This window comes from Rhipicephalus microplus, chromosome 4 (genome assembly GCF_043290135.1).
Source record: "Rhipicephalus microplus isolate Deutch F79 chromosome 4, USDA_Rmic, whole genome shotgun sequence".
In the NCBI taxonomy this organism is placed as follows: domain Eukaryota; kingdom Metazoa; phylum Arthropoda; class Arachnida; order Ixodida; family Ixodidae; genus Rhipicephalus; species Rhipicephalus microplus.
Window position 1 is genome coordinate 150,563,228 of NC_134703.1, and position 17,630 is coordinate 150,580,857.

General features: G+C 43.7%; 1 protein-coding gene across 1 annotated transcript in view; it reads right to left on the bottom strand.

Moving 5' to 3' along the window:
- Positions 1 to 248: 248 nt before the first annotated feature.
- Positions 249 to 17,630, bottom strand: part of LOC119172905 (uncharacterized) — a 79,456-nt gene continuing 62,074 nt past the window's right edge. The window contains exons 2-6 of the mRNA XM_075893745.1: positions 12,091 to 12,462; positions 7,393 to 7,743; positions 7,106 to 7,126; positions 3,477 to 3,569; positions 249 to 634 (exon numbers count right to left, since the gene is read on the bottom strand). Of these exons, the coding sequence (XP_075749860.1) occupies positions 573 to 634; positions 3,477 to 3,569; positions 7,106 to 7,126; positions 7,393 to 7,743; positions 12,091 to 12,462 (899 nt within the window). The 3' untranslated portion in view covers positions 249 to 572. The remainder of the gene's footprint in view (positions 635 to 3,476; positions 3,570 to 7,105; positions 7,127 to 7,392; positions 7,744 to 12,090; positions 12,463 to 17,630) is intronic.

Consider the following 17,630-nt stretch of genomic DNA (forward strand, 5'->3'; position numbering starts at 1 on the left):
AAAGCATTTATGTTCCACAGTGCTTTCTTTTATTGTGACAGCAAGAAGCACAATTTGTTTGAAGATCCTGTCAACCCAAGTGACCGCGTTCAGTAAGCACTTTGGCAAGTCTCCTAGCTGAAGCTCTGTAAGTCTTGTAAAATCAGATTAAGCTACCGTGTAAAGAATAAATCAAATTGTGGAGTGTATTAAACACACGAATGCAACTGCTTTCCTTCAAGTCACACAGAAACTCTCACAAGGAATGCAGGACATCTCCTGGTATCTGGATCCAGCCGCGTTATAAGCGTAGAGGAGCAGCACGTTCGGAAATGACTGCGGATAATGGTGTGGGCTGGTGAGGCAAGCGGTGTCCTTCATCGGAAGCGGTAACACTTCACCATTGCCAATGTCACCGATATCTCATGCGCGCGTGGGTGCTCACGTGGAATTTCGCGAAGTATGGTACCAGCACAGTTCCACACTATTTGGCGACGACCTGGTTCTGCTGAAAGTGGCACCATGTTCATGAATCCGCAGTTTGGTTTGTTAAACTGTCAGGAAACTGCGGACACTCTCCACATGCAGAAGCGCTACGAGACATCTTCTTTCTTTCGGAGACTTTGACATACATGGCACCTTCCAACGCTGCCACCTGCGAAAATTCGTTAAATCAGATGCCATAAAAAAAGCCTGTTTCAAGCCGTCACGTGACATTTGGGTATGCTCTTCTGATCTTGAGCTTACTTACCGTGTACACTTCCAAAGTTTATGCTGACTGCAAACAACAGTTTTTAACAATTATCATTTTAAATGCGAAGCAGTTCTTAGCGAACTTCGGCCCCTTTGCGCGTATTCATCTATCTATCTAGCCGCTTACGTTTATGTGCTCTCGTGGTTTTGTTCTCGCCTTCTTAACTTGGCGAGAACAAAAAATACCATGGCAGGGTAAGATGGTTTGACAAATATGGCGCACTGGTCAAGACATGAATAATGTCACAATCCCGTCGCATACGTTCTCAAAAACTTCCCCACCAGACAGTGCATATACCCACGGGCGGGTATGTGCCACTGGTATGCTGGTATGCGCCACAGATTATGGACAGTATCTACCTTGGAACGACGAGAATACACATAGGCAATTTTGACGTGCCAGCGTAAAGAAATACCCGACATCGGTAGCGTCGACCCGACGATTGCGAACAATAAATGTCAGGGTCCCAGCAGGAATCAAACCCAAGCATTCTACGTGGCAATGAAGCATTTTACCTCAGAACTACGCCAGGTCTCGCAACTACTTTTCAAATAGCCACTAATCTTCGTGAAACGTCAATAGTTGTTACAGTGCTGCCTACCCTGCTTTATAAACATTACATATGCACTCCTCTGATACAACCGCCGCGTCAGTCTAACGTCAATTGTGGTTAGTTGCCATGCGCTGAAGTTCATTTATGTAGCAAGTCCAGGGCCAGCATTTTCGCGAGCATCAGTGCTTCATATCAGCTCCTGGTGTTGCTAATACGCATGTTCCAGCTGGCATCCTTGCGCAAATGCAAACAACTGGCTATATAAACATCTGAGACTCTTCAACATATGTCTGTACGTGCAACATTTCTAATATGTTTAGCGTCATTTCATGACGTGTCATTCAATTAAAATATGGCAACACGGTCACCTTCCCACCGCATGCTTCATTGATTGATATGTGGGGTTTAACGTCCCAAAACCACTATATGATTATGAGAGACGCCGTAGTGGAGGGCTCCGGAAATTTAGACCACCTGGGGTTCTTTAACGTGCACCCAAATCTGAGCACACGGGCCTACAACATTTCCGCCTCCATCGGAAATGCAGCCGCCGCAGCCGGGATTCGAACCCGCGCCCTGCGGGTCAGCAGCCGAGTACCTTAGCCACTAGACCACCGCGGCGGGGCCACCGCATGCTTCACATAACGTCGACTCCCAGGTACGTGGGATCTGCGGATTTTTTTTTTGCGTCGTGCAATTGCTATATACCGTGCTTCAATATTTTCAGGTGCGCAGCAGCGGGTCTTAAGGTTGTCATCACATGACATGCGAGAAGATTCATGTGACGCGAGGAAAAACGCCACGCACAGCGTCATTTGTAGAGAGGCACGTCACTCAGTTGTAGTGGTGCTGGCAAAACAGGGCCGACTACGAAGTGGCATGCATAATTATTTTTCATACACTGCCCCCCCCCCAACTGATCTGCGCCAGCCACTCACACTGGCAAAATAGCGATAGTTATTAAACGCCATGTACAATGTCCGCCTTTCTTTCAATGTTTGGCGGTAGCATCATGTCATACGTAACATTTTTCTCCTCGTGTCTCACATGTAACAGCAACTGGAGGGGATGGTAATGCGCTCTTTAGGATACGGAAACAAGCTTAGAGGTACATTTATTTTTATCAGAATCTAGATACAAAAAGCCTCTGCTCAACCCTGTGGAATTCAGCCAATAATAATCGCAATTATCACATCGAGTGCGTATAATAAATAGTTAGAAGTCAAGGCAGGTCTCGTCTTTGATAACATTTTCCAACTTTCGAATGGGAGCACAATGTAAAAATAGAGCAGCCGCATGTCTTCTTCGTAAGGAGTGGGTAATTATTTACATGCTTATCATGCTTCGCAAACGAGCTGAGAGCACCTGAACAATCTATTTGTTGACTGTGATTACTAACCCGATTGATAACTTTGTTTTGTTCTTAGTGCTTCCAGGCCACCAACCCTGCCATTATTCCAGAAAATTGTGTTTTCATGTCATTGATAAAGTGTCCTGCACAAGAAAAGCAAAGTGAATCGATGGCTTGTACAGTGGGCAACAAAATCATGTAGTGGGAATATCGTTGTCATTTGCTCTCATTTGTCAATCATTTGGCATAACAAGTAAAATTAAGTAGAGTCGCTAAAAGTGGCCACATAGCCTGAAACACACATGAGCGTGTTCGTGGTATAAGTGGTCGTCATCTCGACAACCATTTAGCACGGTAGTACAGCCATAACTACGAATCACCTCTGCTGTCTACATTCACTGCCACTTGCCTACACCTCTGTGACGTCCTCTAGCCATAGATGCCCAGAAATAAAAGATTCGTAGAGATCGGTAAGATTCCATGTAGCCCAAGATAGCCACTGCAAATTTAATGCACTTACTTTACGACACAAAATAGTATTGGTGTTTTATAACCAGTCAAATATACCCAAAACCAGCTGTTACTGCGAGTCTGAATAAGTAAATTTCTAATGTCACTGTGCGCTGCAAGGCAGCACATAATAGCCAGATTAAGAGGAGTTACTACTTCATGCTCCTATAAAGTAGACGCCCACCTAACACTTCTCGACAGGAAGTTCTTCCACAACGCGCGCAAATAACGGCTGAGTAGAGTGTGCAAAATTTATCCATTTTCTTTTAAGTGCGAAGGTAGTATTGGGCATAAAAGTTTCATGTGAGTGTCAGTTGAGTATGACTCACCGTTTCTATGTGACGTAGTAACAATATAGATGCTTAAGCTCAGGACAATGGAGTAAAGCGACAGGACTGGGCCGCATGAAGCTGGAGAGGAACCTGGAAAAGCAGCATTAAAATCTTGAAATGCACAGGAAAATATTAGCACAGCGTCTTTCGGAGGAACCGCGGCATTCTCGACGTTAAGAATAAGGATAGTTGTGACGTATTCGACGCTTCATTAGCATGAAGGCTCTTTTTCTGACTATCGAAGCAACTGAAACTCCGGAAAAAGCAAAGGTGTTGCTTATGGCCAACTGGAATGTCGTTACTTAATTGTGATCCTTTTTGGCATCAACCCAATGGCATGACCAAGTTCATAAGACAGTGTCAATCCGCTGCCAGGTCAAGAGTACTGACAGGTCAAGTACTCTTGAACATTGAAGACCTCGAAAGTTGGACTTTTTAATCGCAGACCCGCGCGAGAAGCAATGAGACGAAGTTGTACTGCGTGATAGGCCAGGAAGTTCGATAAGAAGCCCGTTTCTTTCCCGAAAGTCATGTCTTTTTATCGCAAAAAAAGAGAAGCGCCAAAACAACCTAAGCAGTTCCGACTGCACGGTCAGAGTAGTGCCCCCCCCCCCCTTAAAAATTCAGTTCTGCCTGTTATACCGAAGTATTAAACTGGCCATGACACTGTCACCTTATGCTAGGGGATTTTCAGCGAATACTAGGAGTAGAGGGTCTTTATGCCTATACAAATGTGAGAAGTGGGTCGTAAGAAAACATTTAGTGGCAAAAAAGTCCTAGCAGTCACAAACCATAGACCCCCCCCCCCCCCGACGCCACCACTTTGCCATGACTTCATGAGCAGGAAGAAGCGGAGTCGTCATTTTCTACCGTTAGTTTTAGACATCGCATATTGTTCATTTCTCGATTTCACGCGCAGCTAACCACAGAACAACATCTTTCGCTGAAATGCAGACGCTCCCACATATAGCTCCTTGTTTCGTCAGGGGCCGCGAGTGTGCCGCGTGTTTATTAACATATATATATATATATATATATATATATATATATATATATATATATATATATATATATATATATATAGTGGGAGTAATATGGCACAACGGGAGCGTTGTCAACAACGATAAATATATTTATTTCCTAATAGTTTTGGGAGGGGTCCTCCCTTCATCAGGGGATGAGTTATACTGACATAAACTTCCAAACTTCGTTGCTGCCGCGTCCCTCTCGCCTTGAAAGATGTTTTCGAGAGTGAGAGAGAACTAAAAACAGAAAGAAAGAACGAAAAAAAGAAAAAGGGAAGAAAAAGACGAAAAGAAAAAAAGAAAAAAGAAAAAGAAAGTAGAGGAAGAAAGTAAAAAAGAGGAAGAACCACTGTCAACAGTGAGAACGAAACCAAATGTCTGTGTACGTCCACTTCCGGTTCTTATTCCGTGCTGGTCAGTTCTCGACGTGTGTCGGGCCACCCAAGATTGTCGCCGCGGTGGCGGGAGGGGTCCGTGACGGTGTGCGTAAGGAAAGGGTTTCCCCTTAATGGGTCGGTCGGCTCTTTGCCTTTCATCTTCGTCTGTTTCCCTTCAATGGTCATCAAGTGGTAGGCGAACATAAACACTTTGTATGTGCATGTGAAAAAAAAAGGAAAAAAAAAGAAAAGGGAAGAAAAAAACAACAAAAAAACAAAAAGGACAGTGTACACGTACGAGTCAGTCAGAAAAAAACAAGCATGGTCTCCAGCTATCAATCTTTGTCACCAACTTTCTCCTGGCTTACTTCTCGGAGACAGGAGAGTCTTCCGGGGTCCTCGTTGATGCCGGCTACTAATGTTCGAAATTCGAAAATAAAATTTGCCTCACGGTGTTCGCACTCGCGCCTATTTCAGAAACCGGACTGCAAAAGAGTTACGCTGACATTTTCAAAACTGTGGTTTGGCAGACGCAGTTGTCTAGATAAAGGTACCTTCGGCAGTAAAGTGGCGTGGTACCGGTGATTATTGAACCGCAGCCGAAATGGCGTGTCTGTTTGGCCGATATATTCTTGTCCGCAGATGTTGCAATGTAGCATGTATATTACGTTACTGGAGTCACAATTAAGGCTTTCAGTTGTGCAGAATTTGAAATCCGAGAAGTTCGCTTTGGATTCACGTGTTGTGACCATCTGTGGGCATACCTTGCATCGAGCTTTTCCGCAGGGATGGCACCCTGATTGAATTTTGGGGGTGTTTGTTTTTGCTCGGACAAGAATGTCCTTCAGATTTTGATCGCTGCGGTACACCCCGTGAGGTGGCTTTTTTCTTTTTTTTTGTTCTCTCTCACTCTCGCAAACATTTTTCAAGGCGAGGGGGACGTGGCAGCAATAAATTTTGGAAGTTCATGTCAGTATAACTCATCCCCTAATGAAGGGAGGACCCCTCCCGAAACTGTTGGGAAATAAATATATTTATCCTTGTTTACAACGCTCCCGTTGTGCCATATCCCATACCTTCACGAATATATATATATATATATATATATATATATATATATATATATATATATATATATATATATATATATATATATATATATATATATATATATATATATATATATATATATATATATATATATATATATATATATATATATATATATATATATATGAGGCACTCAACTAATTGAATTTTTAATTTTTTAATTTTAATTTTACTTTTAATTTGTTTTGTAAGCACACAAGGCAACACAGAAACCAAGGTTCCCACAGTGCGCGAGTTTAGCTGTATGGCGAGTCTCTGAAATGTGTCTGCAATGTCGATGATAATCGTGAGATGGGCGAAACCTAACATAGAGACCTGCAGTCATTCCACGTGCCCTAATAATGTCGATGTCACGAGATGCCGCTCATTCGAGGAAATGCTAGCGAATACATTAAAACCTCTGCTAAAGCAACAGACGGCTACGTTCGCCGCTAATACAAACATGTGCTAGTTTGGCATGCAAGAAAAACAAGGAACACTAACAATTCACATTTAAAGTGTTGGTGCCGTTGGTACTCGAGTAACTCCAATTCACATACTTTGCCGTCAACGCCAGTAGCAATAGCATATCTTGAGAATCATGCGCGGACGTTGTTGTCTATTTTAGCCTCTCCGGAAACGGCAAAACGAATCAACGTAAGAGTAACTTCAACTGGTCCATTGTATCTAGTTAACAGCTGGGAAAACAAAGATAAGAGGCGCTATAAGCAGAGTGCTATGGTCGTAGCCTCTCTAGCTTTCGCCCTTCGCACTGTTACTGGAATCGGGAATAATGAAGAAATGTTGCAAAGGAAAAGCATTGTGCTGGGAGGGAAACAAAAAATTTAGGTGACAATAAGTAGTAATAACCCCGGTATTTGTGAAAGATGTTGCTTTGTGTCCATATGTGTGCCCAAAAGTTTAATACCCACTCTACATCTTAGTCATGCATACAAAAGAATTGTTTATACTGCTGACATATACCAAATCGTGAACTGCTTCGCCGTACTAAATTGAGTATTTTATGAATGTTTTTAAAAACGAGCGTTTTCTGTCACAGCATTTTAAATGAAAACTGTCAAAAGAATTTCAAAAGAAAACAGTCAGAATGTAGGGGCAAGAAGAAGAAACTCACCGTAAGCTCCCCAGGTAAGTTCTGCAAACAAAAAGAACATTACGGTAAAGAAGCTGTCATGTGTAAACGGGTCGTAGTAATATAATGCAACTATAGTGATGACAAATTAAGTTTCTTTCTTCTATTCACTCTGACGGCGGTTAATCGAAGCGATGCGGTTGTGTAATGCTTAATGAGAGAAACCCTTTTGTCAACATGCGCACGTGTCATCTTCGGCTGCGACGGCACTGTGTTGCAACACCCACCCTAATAAACTGTGCAATCAACAACGGTGCGCATTGACTCACCATGTGCGAGACTCATCTTGCGCGTCAGCACGTAGTTGCTGTACGGGATTTCCAACACACACTCGAAGAGATCGGCCAGCATGGACAGCTGACCTTCGTTCATGTCGGCGTGAAGGGCAACGTCGAAAAGGCCGTCTTCGATCGTGGCTGTCGTGTAGGTTCGGATGCCCACGTCACCAGCTGCCCGCCTGGCTCCTCTCCTGATGAGGTAGAGCTTTAGGTCCGGCCTCGGATACGTGCCCCGCGCCACGCAAAGGAGCCTCATGGTGCTTTCCGCGGAGCGTGACCGCGCCTGCTCCTCTAAAGCAGAGGCGGCACTGCTGTAGTTGAAGGAGAACGACCTGGCGGGCACTGCAGAAGTGAATAGGGTGAAGCAGTGAATTTAGCGTGTTAGTAGACAATCCCGAAATACTGCTCTACAGGAAGCGCACGCTCAAGTTTCGTACATGTCGTTTTTCTTGCTTGCACTCGTGTCTTGCGCTGCCTTATCTTGTAACATGACAAAAGGAACCCACGAATCGCTAGCGAATTTAACGCTTGGGTTCAGACTGAGCGTAAGTAATGTTACTTTTGTAGCAGTGAATAGCAAAATGCTAGCGAGCTCCAAACACAATTTGCACAGCCCAGTGACCAGAATAAGATGGCGTAAACAATTGCTGGTAATACGCAAGTAGACACGTTACTTCAGGTTATGTCACGTAGTGTGATGCTCTTTTAGAATTGACTGTCTTCCGATAGACCCATATTTTTTGTCTGCGTAATCGAATCCCGCTGAACTCCGCTTCTTAAGTGTAAATATAGCAAGTCAACACACTCGTTGTCTGCAAAAGCATTATTTTTACGCAAATAGCTTTCAGTGCAGTCATAGATGGTCCATACCCTGCAGGAAACTGATCAGTGACCTAGCGAATAAAATGTACCATAAATGACCTTAAGGTATTATATGCTAGAAAACGAATGCTTTGTTTTGTTATAACTCATATCTTATCAGACCGCGAAGAAAATATATGGCTTTCGTATTAACTCTTGCAACATAAGTAAGGCCGGCGAAGTTGGTTCATCCTTCCCATAGCAATCACAGCATCACTTTAAGCAGCCTTAGGCCTCATAATTAAGGTCGCTAATGAAGCATTCATAACGCTAGTTATCTTGATGTGCATTTAAAACTTGCACGGCCACACACCTAAATAAGAGACAGTATATTGCTTTCAGTTGGTTATACGAATTTAAACTTTCTACATGAGCCCACCAGCTTGGTGGGTTGTACGCGTTATTGCATTATTACAAATAATAAAATCTGCTGGTAAATATTTCTATGACAAACATAATTTTTGTGTGCTTGGTACTCTTAATTTCACTCGTCTAATTGAGCTTTGATAACGCGGCGATTTTTGGTAAGGCCAGTTGTAGTTCGGATGTCACCTGTACCATTCCTTGCGCGACCTCTATATAGTTGAAAAATTTGCACTTCACCGTTTTTAAGCCCCACTGTAAATAAATTATCCTAAATGTAATATATAGTACGGCATTAGAAGTAACGTGTTTAGACTGGACAAGCTTTGTGCTAAATACGTTATTAAAAGGTGTCTGACTGGACTAAATTTTAGGGGATGCTTCAGGCGATGAAAAATCTTGGAACCGTTGGTTCGAGCGTGGTGACTTATTGAACGCGTTCTCACAGCACATTTCTAATTTTTTAGTGCTCTTAAGTTGGGTGTCCTTTTATAAAATATTAGTAATCCTGTCTTGACAGGATTTAGGATTAGTATGTTGTAGGTATGTGGCGGACTTGCGAAATTCACAAGTAGTCATCTCCGCAATGAGTAATCTATTGTGACAATGGCGAATCTGGATCTCATTCTGTCGTTATTATTGTGTATAAAGGGGAGGTTCATGGCGTACATTTCGTGGTCTTGGACATACAGGTTTAGGTGAGCAATTTAGTTTTGACTTCCCGACAAGGAAAGCACAGCAGCTCAAAAGGTTCACGTCGTGCATATATATCTAATTATAACTGTTTTAAGACTCAAATTACTTATTATTCTCGGGTGACGATCTAAGGGACATAGTTGATCAGATATTTCTGAAATCCAAATTTCAGGTGGTCTAAATAAAGGGTAACGCCCGAAAAAAGAATTAAATGATTCGGAGCAACGAAAAATCTTCGGATTTCTTCTTGCAACCAATCTGTACTCGTTTGTGCCTAAAGAGGGCTTATTCTTACCTAACTTTACTTGACAGGGAGCATTGCTCGAATGTACACACAAATGCATTATGCAGTATTTGATACTAATGCATTTAGCTGGAGAATTCAACCTCAAATTACGTTAGCCTTGTCGGAAACGAAGTACGACCACCAAAGTTTGCAAGCTGACATTCCATTTTGCTACAAGTTATCTAGAAATAAACTTTCTGAACTGCAAGCGGGATTTCCAAGCCATGTAGTCCGCGTGCGTGTTTCGCAGTTCGAAATATTTTGTGAGCAAACGCTGAGATAGAAGGCGCCGTTATTCTACGCACACGATTTCTTATCTTGCGTGAGTGAGCCGCAAAATAGTTGCGTGACTCATACATTCCGCAGAGAACTAACGAATCTCTCAGTCTTACGCGCAAGAATGGTGGCCGCCTAATGAAGGAAAAAGGTTGCTTGTTCGAAAAGGCGAAAGGAAAAGTGCGCGGACAGCTCTAGCAATGACCCACGTCAAACAAATAAAAACCGGTCCGCTCCAGATGTATCTGGCTGAACTACTGCAAAGCACGCGATGCTGGTACGAGGGGCACGAAGAATCTGCTGCGTGCTTGGAAATAATTGTCTATCTCGTAAGACCTACACTTGTGTAAACCTTTGCGACAGCTAGTCGCTAAGCAGCCTACAAAAAAGCCTGCTACACATACAGGTAATGGGCCAAACATTGCAGCCTTCCTTTTCATCTCATGGTACGAAAGAGCATAACTGTAAGGAAGTAATACAAAAACGTTAGCGCGAGTTAGCGGTAAACGGCAAGGCGAAATTGCGATTCGTGGCATCGCTGGGCCGAAATGGGCACCTTGGCATTAAACATGTTCGGAGGTTTCGTTTGTGTACACAAGAGCTGGGCGACAGCTTCTGTACGAGTGGTGCGCAATAAAGTTAAGGTACTAGAGATAACTCCATTAGCCGAACCTTGTCAGTTTCCTAAAACACGCAAAGAAAGTGCATGGTCGTACAGCGCTAATGGAAGACATTCGCGCAAGTGGCCAATATACTGATATATGAAATGGAGATTCGCGATATTTCTGTTCCGAACTACACATCTTGAGCTAAAGCTTTGTAGACGTTGCTGTAGCTTCATGTTCATGCAACATGCCACGAATGGCGGAATGAGCACAGTAGGGATGAGATAAACATTCGCCGAAACGCTTTCGGGCTTTATACACCGAGTCAAGAGTGTTCATGATGTGCAAACATTGAAGCGCGTATATTCTCCTGTCGACGGCGCGTGTTTGCGATTGATGTCGACGTGGAAAACATTAGTTCGATTGAAGTGAGCCAAGTGCGCTGCTCGACACGTAAAGCAAACGAAAACGCCTGGTTGTTACTGTTAAACATTCTTTCAAAAGAGCACGTCTTGTCTAACTGCAGCAACTGCCTACCAAAACAGTCTATGTAAATGTCTGCGCTTCACAGGGGAAAAAAGAAAAACAGTTTTTCTCTGCAAAGCAACGTAGTATTGTGAAAACACATTCGAGAGGTTTTAGCCTATGCCAGTTGTGTTATATTCTAAGGAGAAGATGAAAACGACTATCTCCAACTTTGTGAAACATACTTCAGAGGTGAGCCACTCAAATTTGAGAAGTGGGGGACGAGAGTTTCGGTGGTGACCAATTCAGTTTTGGATGGGTCTAAATTTCACAGTAAAAATTTCGGGAGTAGGCTAGCAAATTTTCTGGAGTTCGCCAAGCCTATTTTTTTTCGGGGGGGGGGGGGGGGGGGGAGTGAGGCAGGTTTTGGACGTGCATCAACTCGACTTGGTGAAGTTGTTATCCTGGCTGTTTGTAATCGCAGTTTCCTTAGGATTACTTTCTTCACAATACCACATAGTTTTGCTTTGTCTTTACACATCAATGCTTTAAAAAACGTTGGAAATTTTCCAATGTAATACGGCATAATTCCTGCCTTAACAGTTTTGCCCTTGCTATGTTGTTTGCTTATCTCTTTATATTCGTTGATAATAATTGATATTATTTTCTATAGAGAAATGAAATACAAATAGCTTGTGAAAATTTATGATTGCACATTAGATTTGATCATAAATGATTTTGTATATGTGTAATCGAAAACCAGAAAGATAAATACTACAAATTTACCACGAACAATAACTATATGCCCCCACGTGGCGTACGGGGTAACAACGACCTCTAGTCTGCAGATGACACTTGTAAACGCATTATTTTTAAACCCAGAATTGCAGAAATAATAGTTTCACTGGATTTGCACACCCTGCAGGGCACTGCTGCGCATGGTTAGGACCACTTCCAGCACACTCCGCGGATCTCTACTAATTTTAGACGAGACCGTAAGGGCAACGACTTCTTTGGATGTATTCCCTACTTTTCGATTCCTGTGAACCACCGTGCCAATGAAGGCTACCCATACCTATTGCTTCAGGGTATGCTACACCGCTGGGTTTCCACTTTTTATTACCAAGGTGTGCTTACCAAAAACAGTCATGTCCTGGTGCCTAGCGTCCTGTCCAGCGAGCGAAGTGACCACGCAGGTGTACTTGCCACTCAGCTCCCAGGTGGGCCTCATGATGCGGATGGCGCGGTACTGCGAATACATGTCGCGCGAACTAACGGAGAACGTGTCATCCAGGCGTCCCTGCAGAACACCGAACGCCTCGCGGACGCGCATCTCGGGTATCCACTGGTACACCGGCTCTGCTCCATCGTTGAAGAACCACTTAACCACCAGCTTCAGGTCGTTCTCATTGTACACGTACTCACAGTCCAGTACCACGGGCGTGTCGGTTCCGTTGCGCACCCAGCGTGGCACAATGAGGCGTCGGATGGTCACGGCACGGCACAAACCTGCGCGTGGTTAGAACCCACGTGTTATGGCGAAGGGTGACTTGCGATGTGTTTCAGAACATTGAGTTTGCTATCACAGAGCAGCTACAACCTCGGACTTCGTACAAGTGTCAATTTTCACTAGTTAACAATAATGCGCAATACAAGTAATACGCTTCTTCCGCAGATGCAAAATGCAGCTTTGCACATCGGATGGTGCCGTATGAACAAAATAAATGGCACAACCTCCTTGCACAGGTGCTGTGTGACATAAGTGATGTGCACCAGTTGGGGTGTTTACGTTGTCATGCAATATGACTAAGACCAGGACGCATGGTATACACAAACGCACGCGCACGCATACACACAGATCCATACACATACACAAAACAAACATTGCCTTACCTGTATGCTTTAACACACCGTATATAAAGCTTCAGCGTATCGCCAATCGAACTTTTCTTGTATAGCTGTTGTACTGTAATTTCTGGTGGTAATGTCAGCGCAGGGCTAGTTTAATGAGCTTCCCAAACATCGTGCGAAAGTCTTCATCTGAATTGTTAAATCTTACTCTTTAAAATAGCACTGGCACTGCTGCAAAGGTTTTTTGATTCTGTGTCTAAGCTCAAGAGGAACACACAAAGTATACACATCGCACTCACACTCATCAACGCCACAAGCTTGATGCAGATGCCGAAAAATAACTCTCTGTAAATATTCTTCTAGCTTCTCAGAAGCACGACTTGACCCGACATCTTTTTGGCAGTGAAACTGTTTAAGCTCAAGGTATTGGCGGCAACGTCCGCTAAAGCTCGGGCGGCTGTGCGCCGCAATATCGGAACAGCAGTGCTACTTCGTGCCAAGCAGTTATGCCAACTTCAGGATTTTGTCACTAGGGACGAGACATGAAACAAGCAAACAAAAAAGAGAAAGAAAAAGACAGTGACAGAGAAAAGAACGAAAAGAAAGATGTAGAAAGAAAGTTGGCGAAACGTTGCAATGTGGCAGCATCAGTTTTTGCCTCTGCTCTCTCATTTGCTTTCGTCACGATGCTGCCTGAGCGTAGCTGGGTTTCTAACCATGCACTGTTCGCAAAGCTTTCAGCAAAGCGAAGGCGGCCCCTCTTCCCCTAACTGTTTATTTTTATTATGCCGCCTACGGGGACGCTACGCACACTTAGCTGGTACTATCCGCTTACGTCTTGCAAGCACTTGTGGTCGTAGAGAACCCGTACGAAAAGTTGCTTCATCTAGCATCGGCACGTTTTTGGTAGCTTATAGGGAAAAAATCAGGTAGATCATGCAGCCTGAACAACTGGATGACACGTCAAGCCGTCCGCTTTCGGCCTCGTTTTGTTTACGCCAAGCGTTGCAAGGTGAGTTGACATTTTTAGGCACTTTGCGTCATTGTACGCGTATTGTGAGCTTACTAACTACGTCGATTACCCTGGCGCATTAACGGTAGCTTTTGGTCCGACCTAACATCGGCACTAACATTAGAACACATACGTCAAATTTATTTTAACGAATAGCACGTATAAGGCGAGATGCAACGGAAAACACAATTATGATGGCCCGTGTATCCATACAGAGTTGAGCAATGGTCACCTATATAGCTTGTTGAGTCATTGGAACAAATATGTATTGTTTATACATTGCACCACGGCGTCCACAACTATCATCGTACGAACATAACGTTTGTACAAGTAGCTTCTTTTACTGGAGCTGGTTTAAGCACCATCGTGGCTTTGCGGTACAACAAATTTGACGGGCGCACAGAATGCAAAGGTATGATTGCTGATTGAAGTGACCTTCTGTGCATTTTACCTGACTTTTCTAACACCGACGAAGTAGCCAACGCTGGCGCTGGCTTTTCTGCCACTTAGAATAACGTCATGACGTTCATCATAACGCATTCGCACTAATTCTTTCAAGGTAATTTTGTGCTCAACAACCACGTTCTTTTCATAGCCGCATTCTTCATAAGCGCGCGTCCTCATGTATAAATCGTGGTCTTAGTCAAGCTCACAAGTTTAGATAGATAGATAGATAGATAGATAGATAGATAGATAGATAGATAGATAGATAGATAGATAGATAGATAGATAGATAGATAGATAGATAGATAGATAGATAGATAGATAGATAGATAGATAGATAGATAGATAGATAGATAGATAGATAGATAGATAGATAGATAGATAGATAGATAGATCTAAACAGTCATTTGTTCCTAAATAGGTTGTTCGCATTAGACTAATTCAATTCAAAACTAAATTGTTGGAATAAAAGACCACAGCCGAGAAATATTCGGTAACTAATAACATACTTCACGTCTTTTTGGTAGTACAGTAAGCACAGCCCCAGCTGCTTGATGTTCTAGTTAACTTAGTTCTATATCAATCAAACTGGGAAGACGGTGTCATCAGCTTCCTCATCGCGTACTGAAACGAGTTTACTACACAAGAACTGTCGTTCATCATATTCATTGTTCATTGTAAAAGCGAAAGTAAAGCCGTTTTTTAAGCTTATAATTGTTACAAAATTTTTCTTGAAAACATGAAAAAAACAATTACGATTCTGTCCCTCAAATAAAACACCCTTGTTTGTACACTCAATAAATAGCACAAGTAATTCTTAAATTATACGAAGAGCGATAGCAAATGATGTATGTGTAGGCATTTCACGCGATATTATAGTCGTAAGTTGCAACCTGCATTTTGTTTTTAAAGAAACAGCTCCTGCCTCTCGCTCTTAAACAGTGCGTGACATTCTGCACTGTGGCAACTTAATTAAAAAAATAACATTAAAAAAGCGACTCAACAACGCACCGGATACACGAGGCAATTCAACCTGACTTATGCTCGTAAATGTCTAGCAATGTTTACTTATTGTTATCGTCACGCGTACATGGTGTGCACTGTCCGACCCCTTTTTTTTTTTGCGAACGTCATACGTGCATTGGACAAAAGCACATATAAATACTCCCAATTGCTGCTTCAATAAAAAAAAATCTGTTCGCACTGTTTGCTTGTTTTTATGTGCATAGCGCCGGCAATCACGGCGATGGAACAGCCATGTAGAGCTTCGAAAATGTCGACGTGCTGAAAATATTTCTACCCATTTTCACTTTTCAGCTAGCCTCTCAGGACGATAGCGTTTGGGATGCTATACGAGCCATCTCGACGTATAAAATGTCGGATCTGCGCTGCTGCGTGCGGACATATACCGAACATTCATAAATTCCCGGCCCCCTTGTTTCGCGTGACCCAATATTTGACGCTCTTCCGGAACAAAAAGTGCAGCAGCAGCAGCGCGGACAAAGACAAACAGCTCGACACGACACGCTTCCTCCTTCTCTAACCTAGGCACCGGAGGCCATTCAATATCCGCTCGGGCGGCGGCGTTGTTTGTTGCGTTTGCTGCGCGCACAGCGCCGTCGGGGCTCTGACGGCTTGCAGCCACCGCTTCCATCCGTTAAGCTTTGCCACGCACACTCGTCCCTTGCCGAGAAGCGACACGCACCCCTCGCGCCAAGCGGTGTGCGAATGCCAAGGGTGCAGTTGCGGGAAAGAAAGTATCCCGGCCCAACTCTGCTATGATGAGACAGGAACATTGTTCGCGTCTTTCCTATTGTGGGCCGACCTTGCGAAGGCCCAACAAGGGAACCGCGTTTCAACATCAGCCCGCGCACAATGTTTTCTTGCTTCTGTACGCAGCAACTAACCATGGGGACACGCCACTGACATGATTGCTCCCTGCAGCACTATCACTAGTACATGGCCTACTTCCGAGCTCGTCCAACTTTAGCCTGGGGTCAACTTTTTACCACTACTTCGGCGATCACTGCGCAACATTTTCTGAGTTCGGGAGGCAGCGTCTGGAGCCTTCAGGTTTTCTCAGCTTCGTCAATCGCGCGCAGACATTTGACTCTTTCGAAACATCTAACCGGGCAAAACTATCTGAGGCTAGTAGTTACAGTGGCTTTTCATGCGAGCAGCACGTCAGCAGTATTTACCTTTATCCGCATAGCTTAGATCCTTTGAATTTCGATACGGATTGCCGGAGGCACTATTCAAAGGCAGTAAAGATATCATTTCGTCAAATATTACTACCTATTCGTAAGCGCCCAAATTCGTCTTTACAGATTTGATTGATTGATTTTGGGGGTTTGACGTCCCAAAACCATAATATGATTATGAGAGACGCTGTATAGTGGAGGGCTCCGGAAATTTTGACCACCCAGGATTCCTTAACGTGCACCCTAATATGAGCACACGAGCCCAGAACATTTCTGCCTTCATCGCATCTTTACAAATTGGAAAGGAATAAAGGAGAGTACACGACCACAGTTAAGTATACGCGCTCTAGTGCCACTATGTCGCGCTCAAACCCCTTGTAGCAAAGGTTTTCAGCTTCATGGCAGTCACCACATTGTCAGTATCATTATGGAGCGCAACGCTTTGAGTCTAACACTGCGTACGCTAAAGTCTACGCCACATCGCTGGTTACCCTGAGGGATAATGTGTGAAACTGTTTCACATTTTAGAGTTCCTACCAATCAACGCCAAGATATAGGTCATTCGAAAATGTGCAACAGAGTGATCCAGCTCACTGCGGCATCTAGTCCTATTAGTAGGGTCCACAATTGATAAAATTGTATTTGATGTGTGCGTGCGCCTATGGTGTATATGTCTATGGCCTAATAGTAAAATGTCTATGGTTCAAAAAAGGGAACTGCACCAAGATATTGTGTACGCAACGGTAATACTGTAACGACGTTGATGGACTCGGGGTGTAATAAAACGTATTTATTAAAGGGCGAACCTGTGCCCACAACTAAAAGGGACTATGGTCGTAGAACGTTACAGCAGAACACCAAAGATGTCTGCCTTCTTCTACTTCTTCAAGAGGAGTCCCAAGCGCGTGGCGCACATAAGCCGGGGCCAGCTGGGTTTTCGTGCTATCATCATCGTCTCTGCGCAACACTAGACTGCGCGCATGTATGTCCCTGTGCGCGCGGTGATGGGCGCGTTGTTTGAATGCAGGCAATATGTCGCGGCATAATCCGCCTCCTCATACGCATCGCCCCGATGCGTCAGGCAATCAATAGATTCGTGGTAGGCGTCTCTGGCTTTCCGATGATCTTTCATAGTAAGGCTTCATCCGGACTACATGTACAACCTCTGT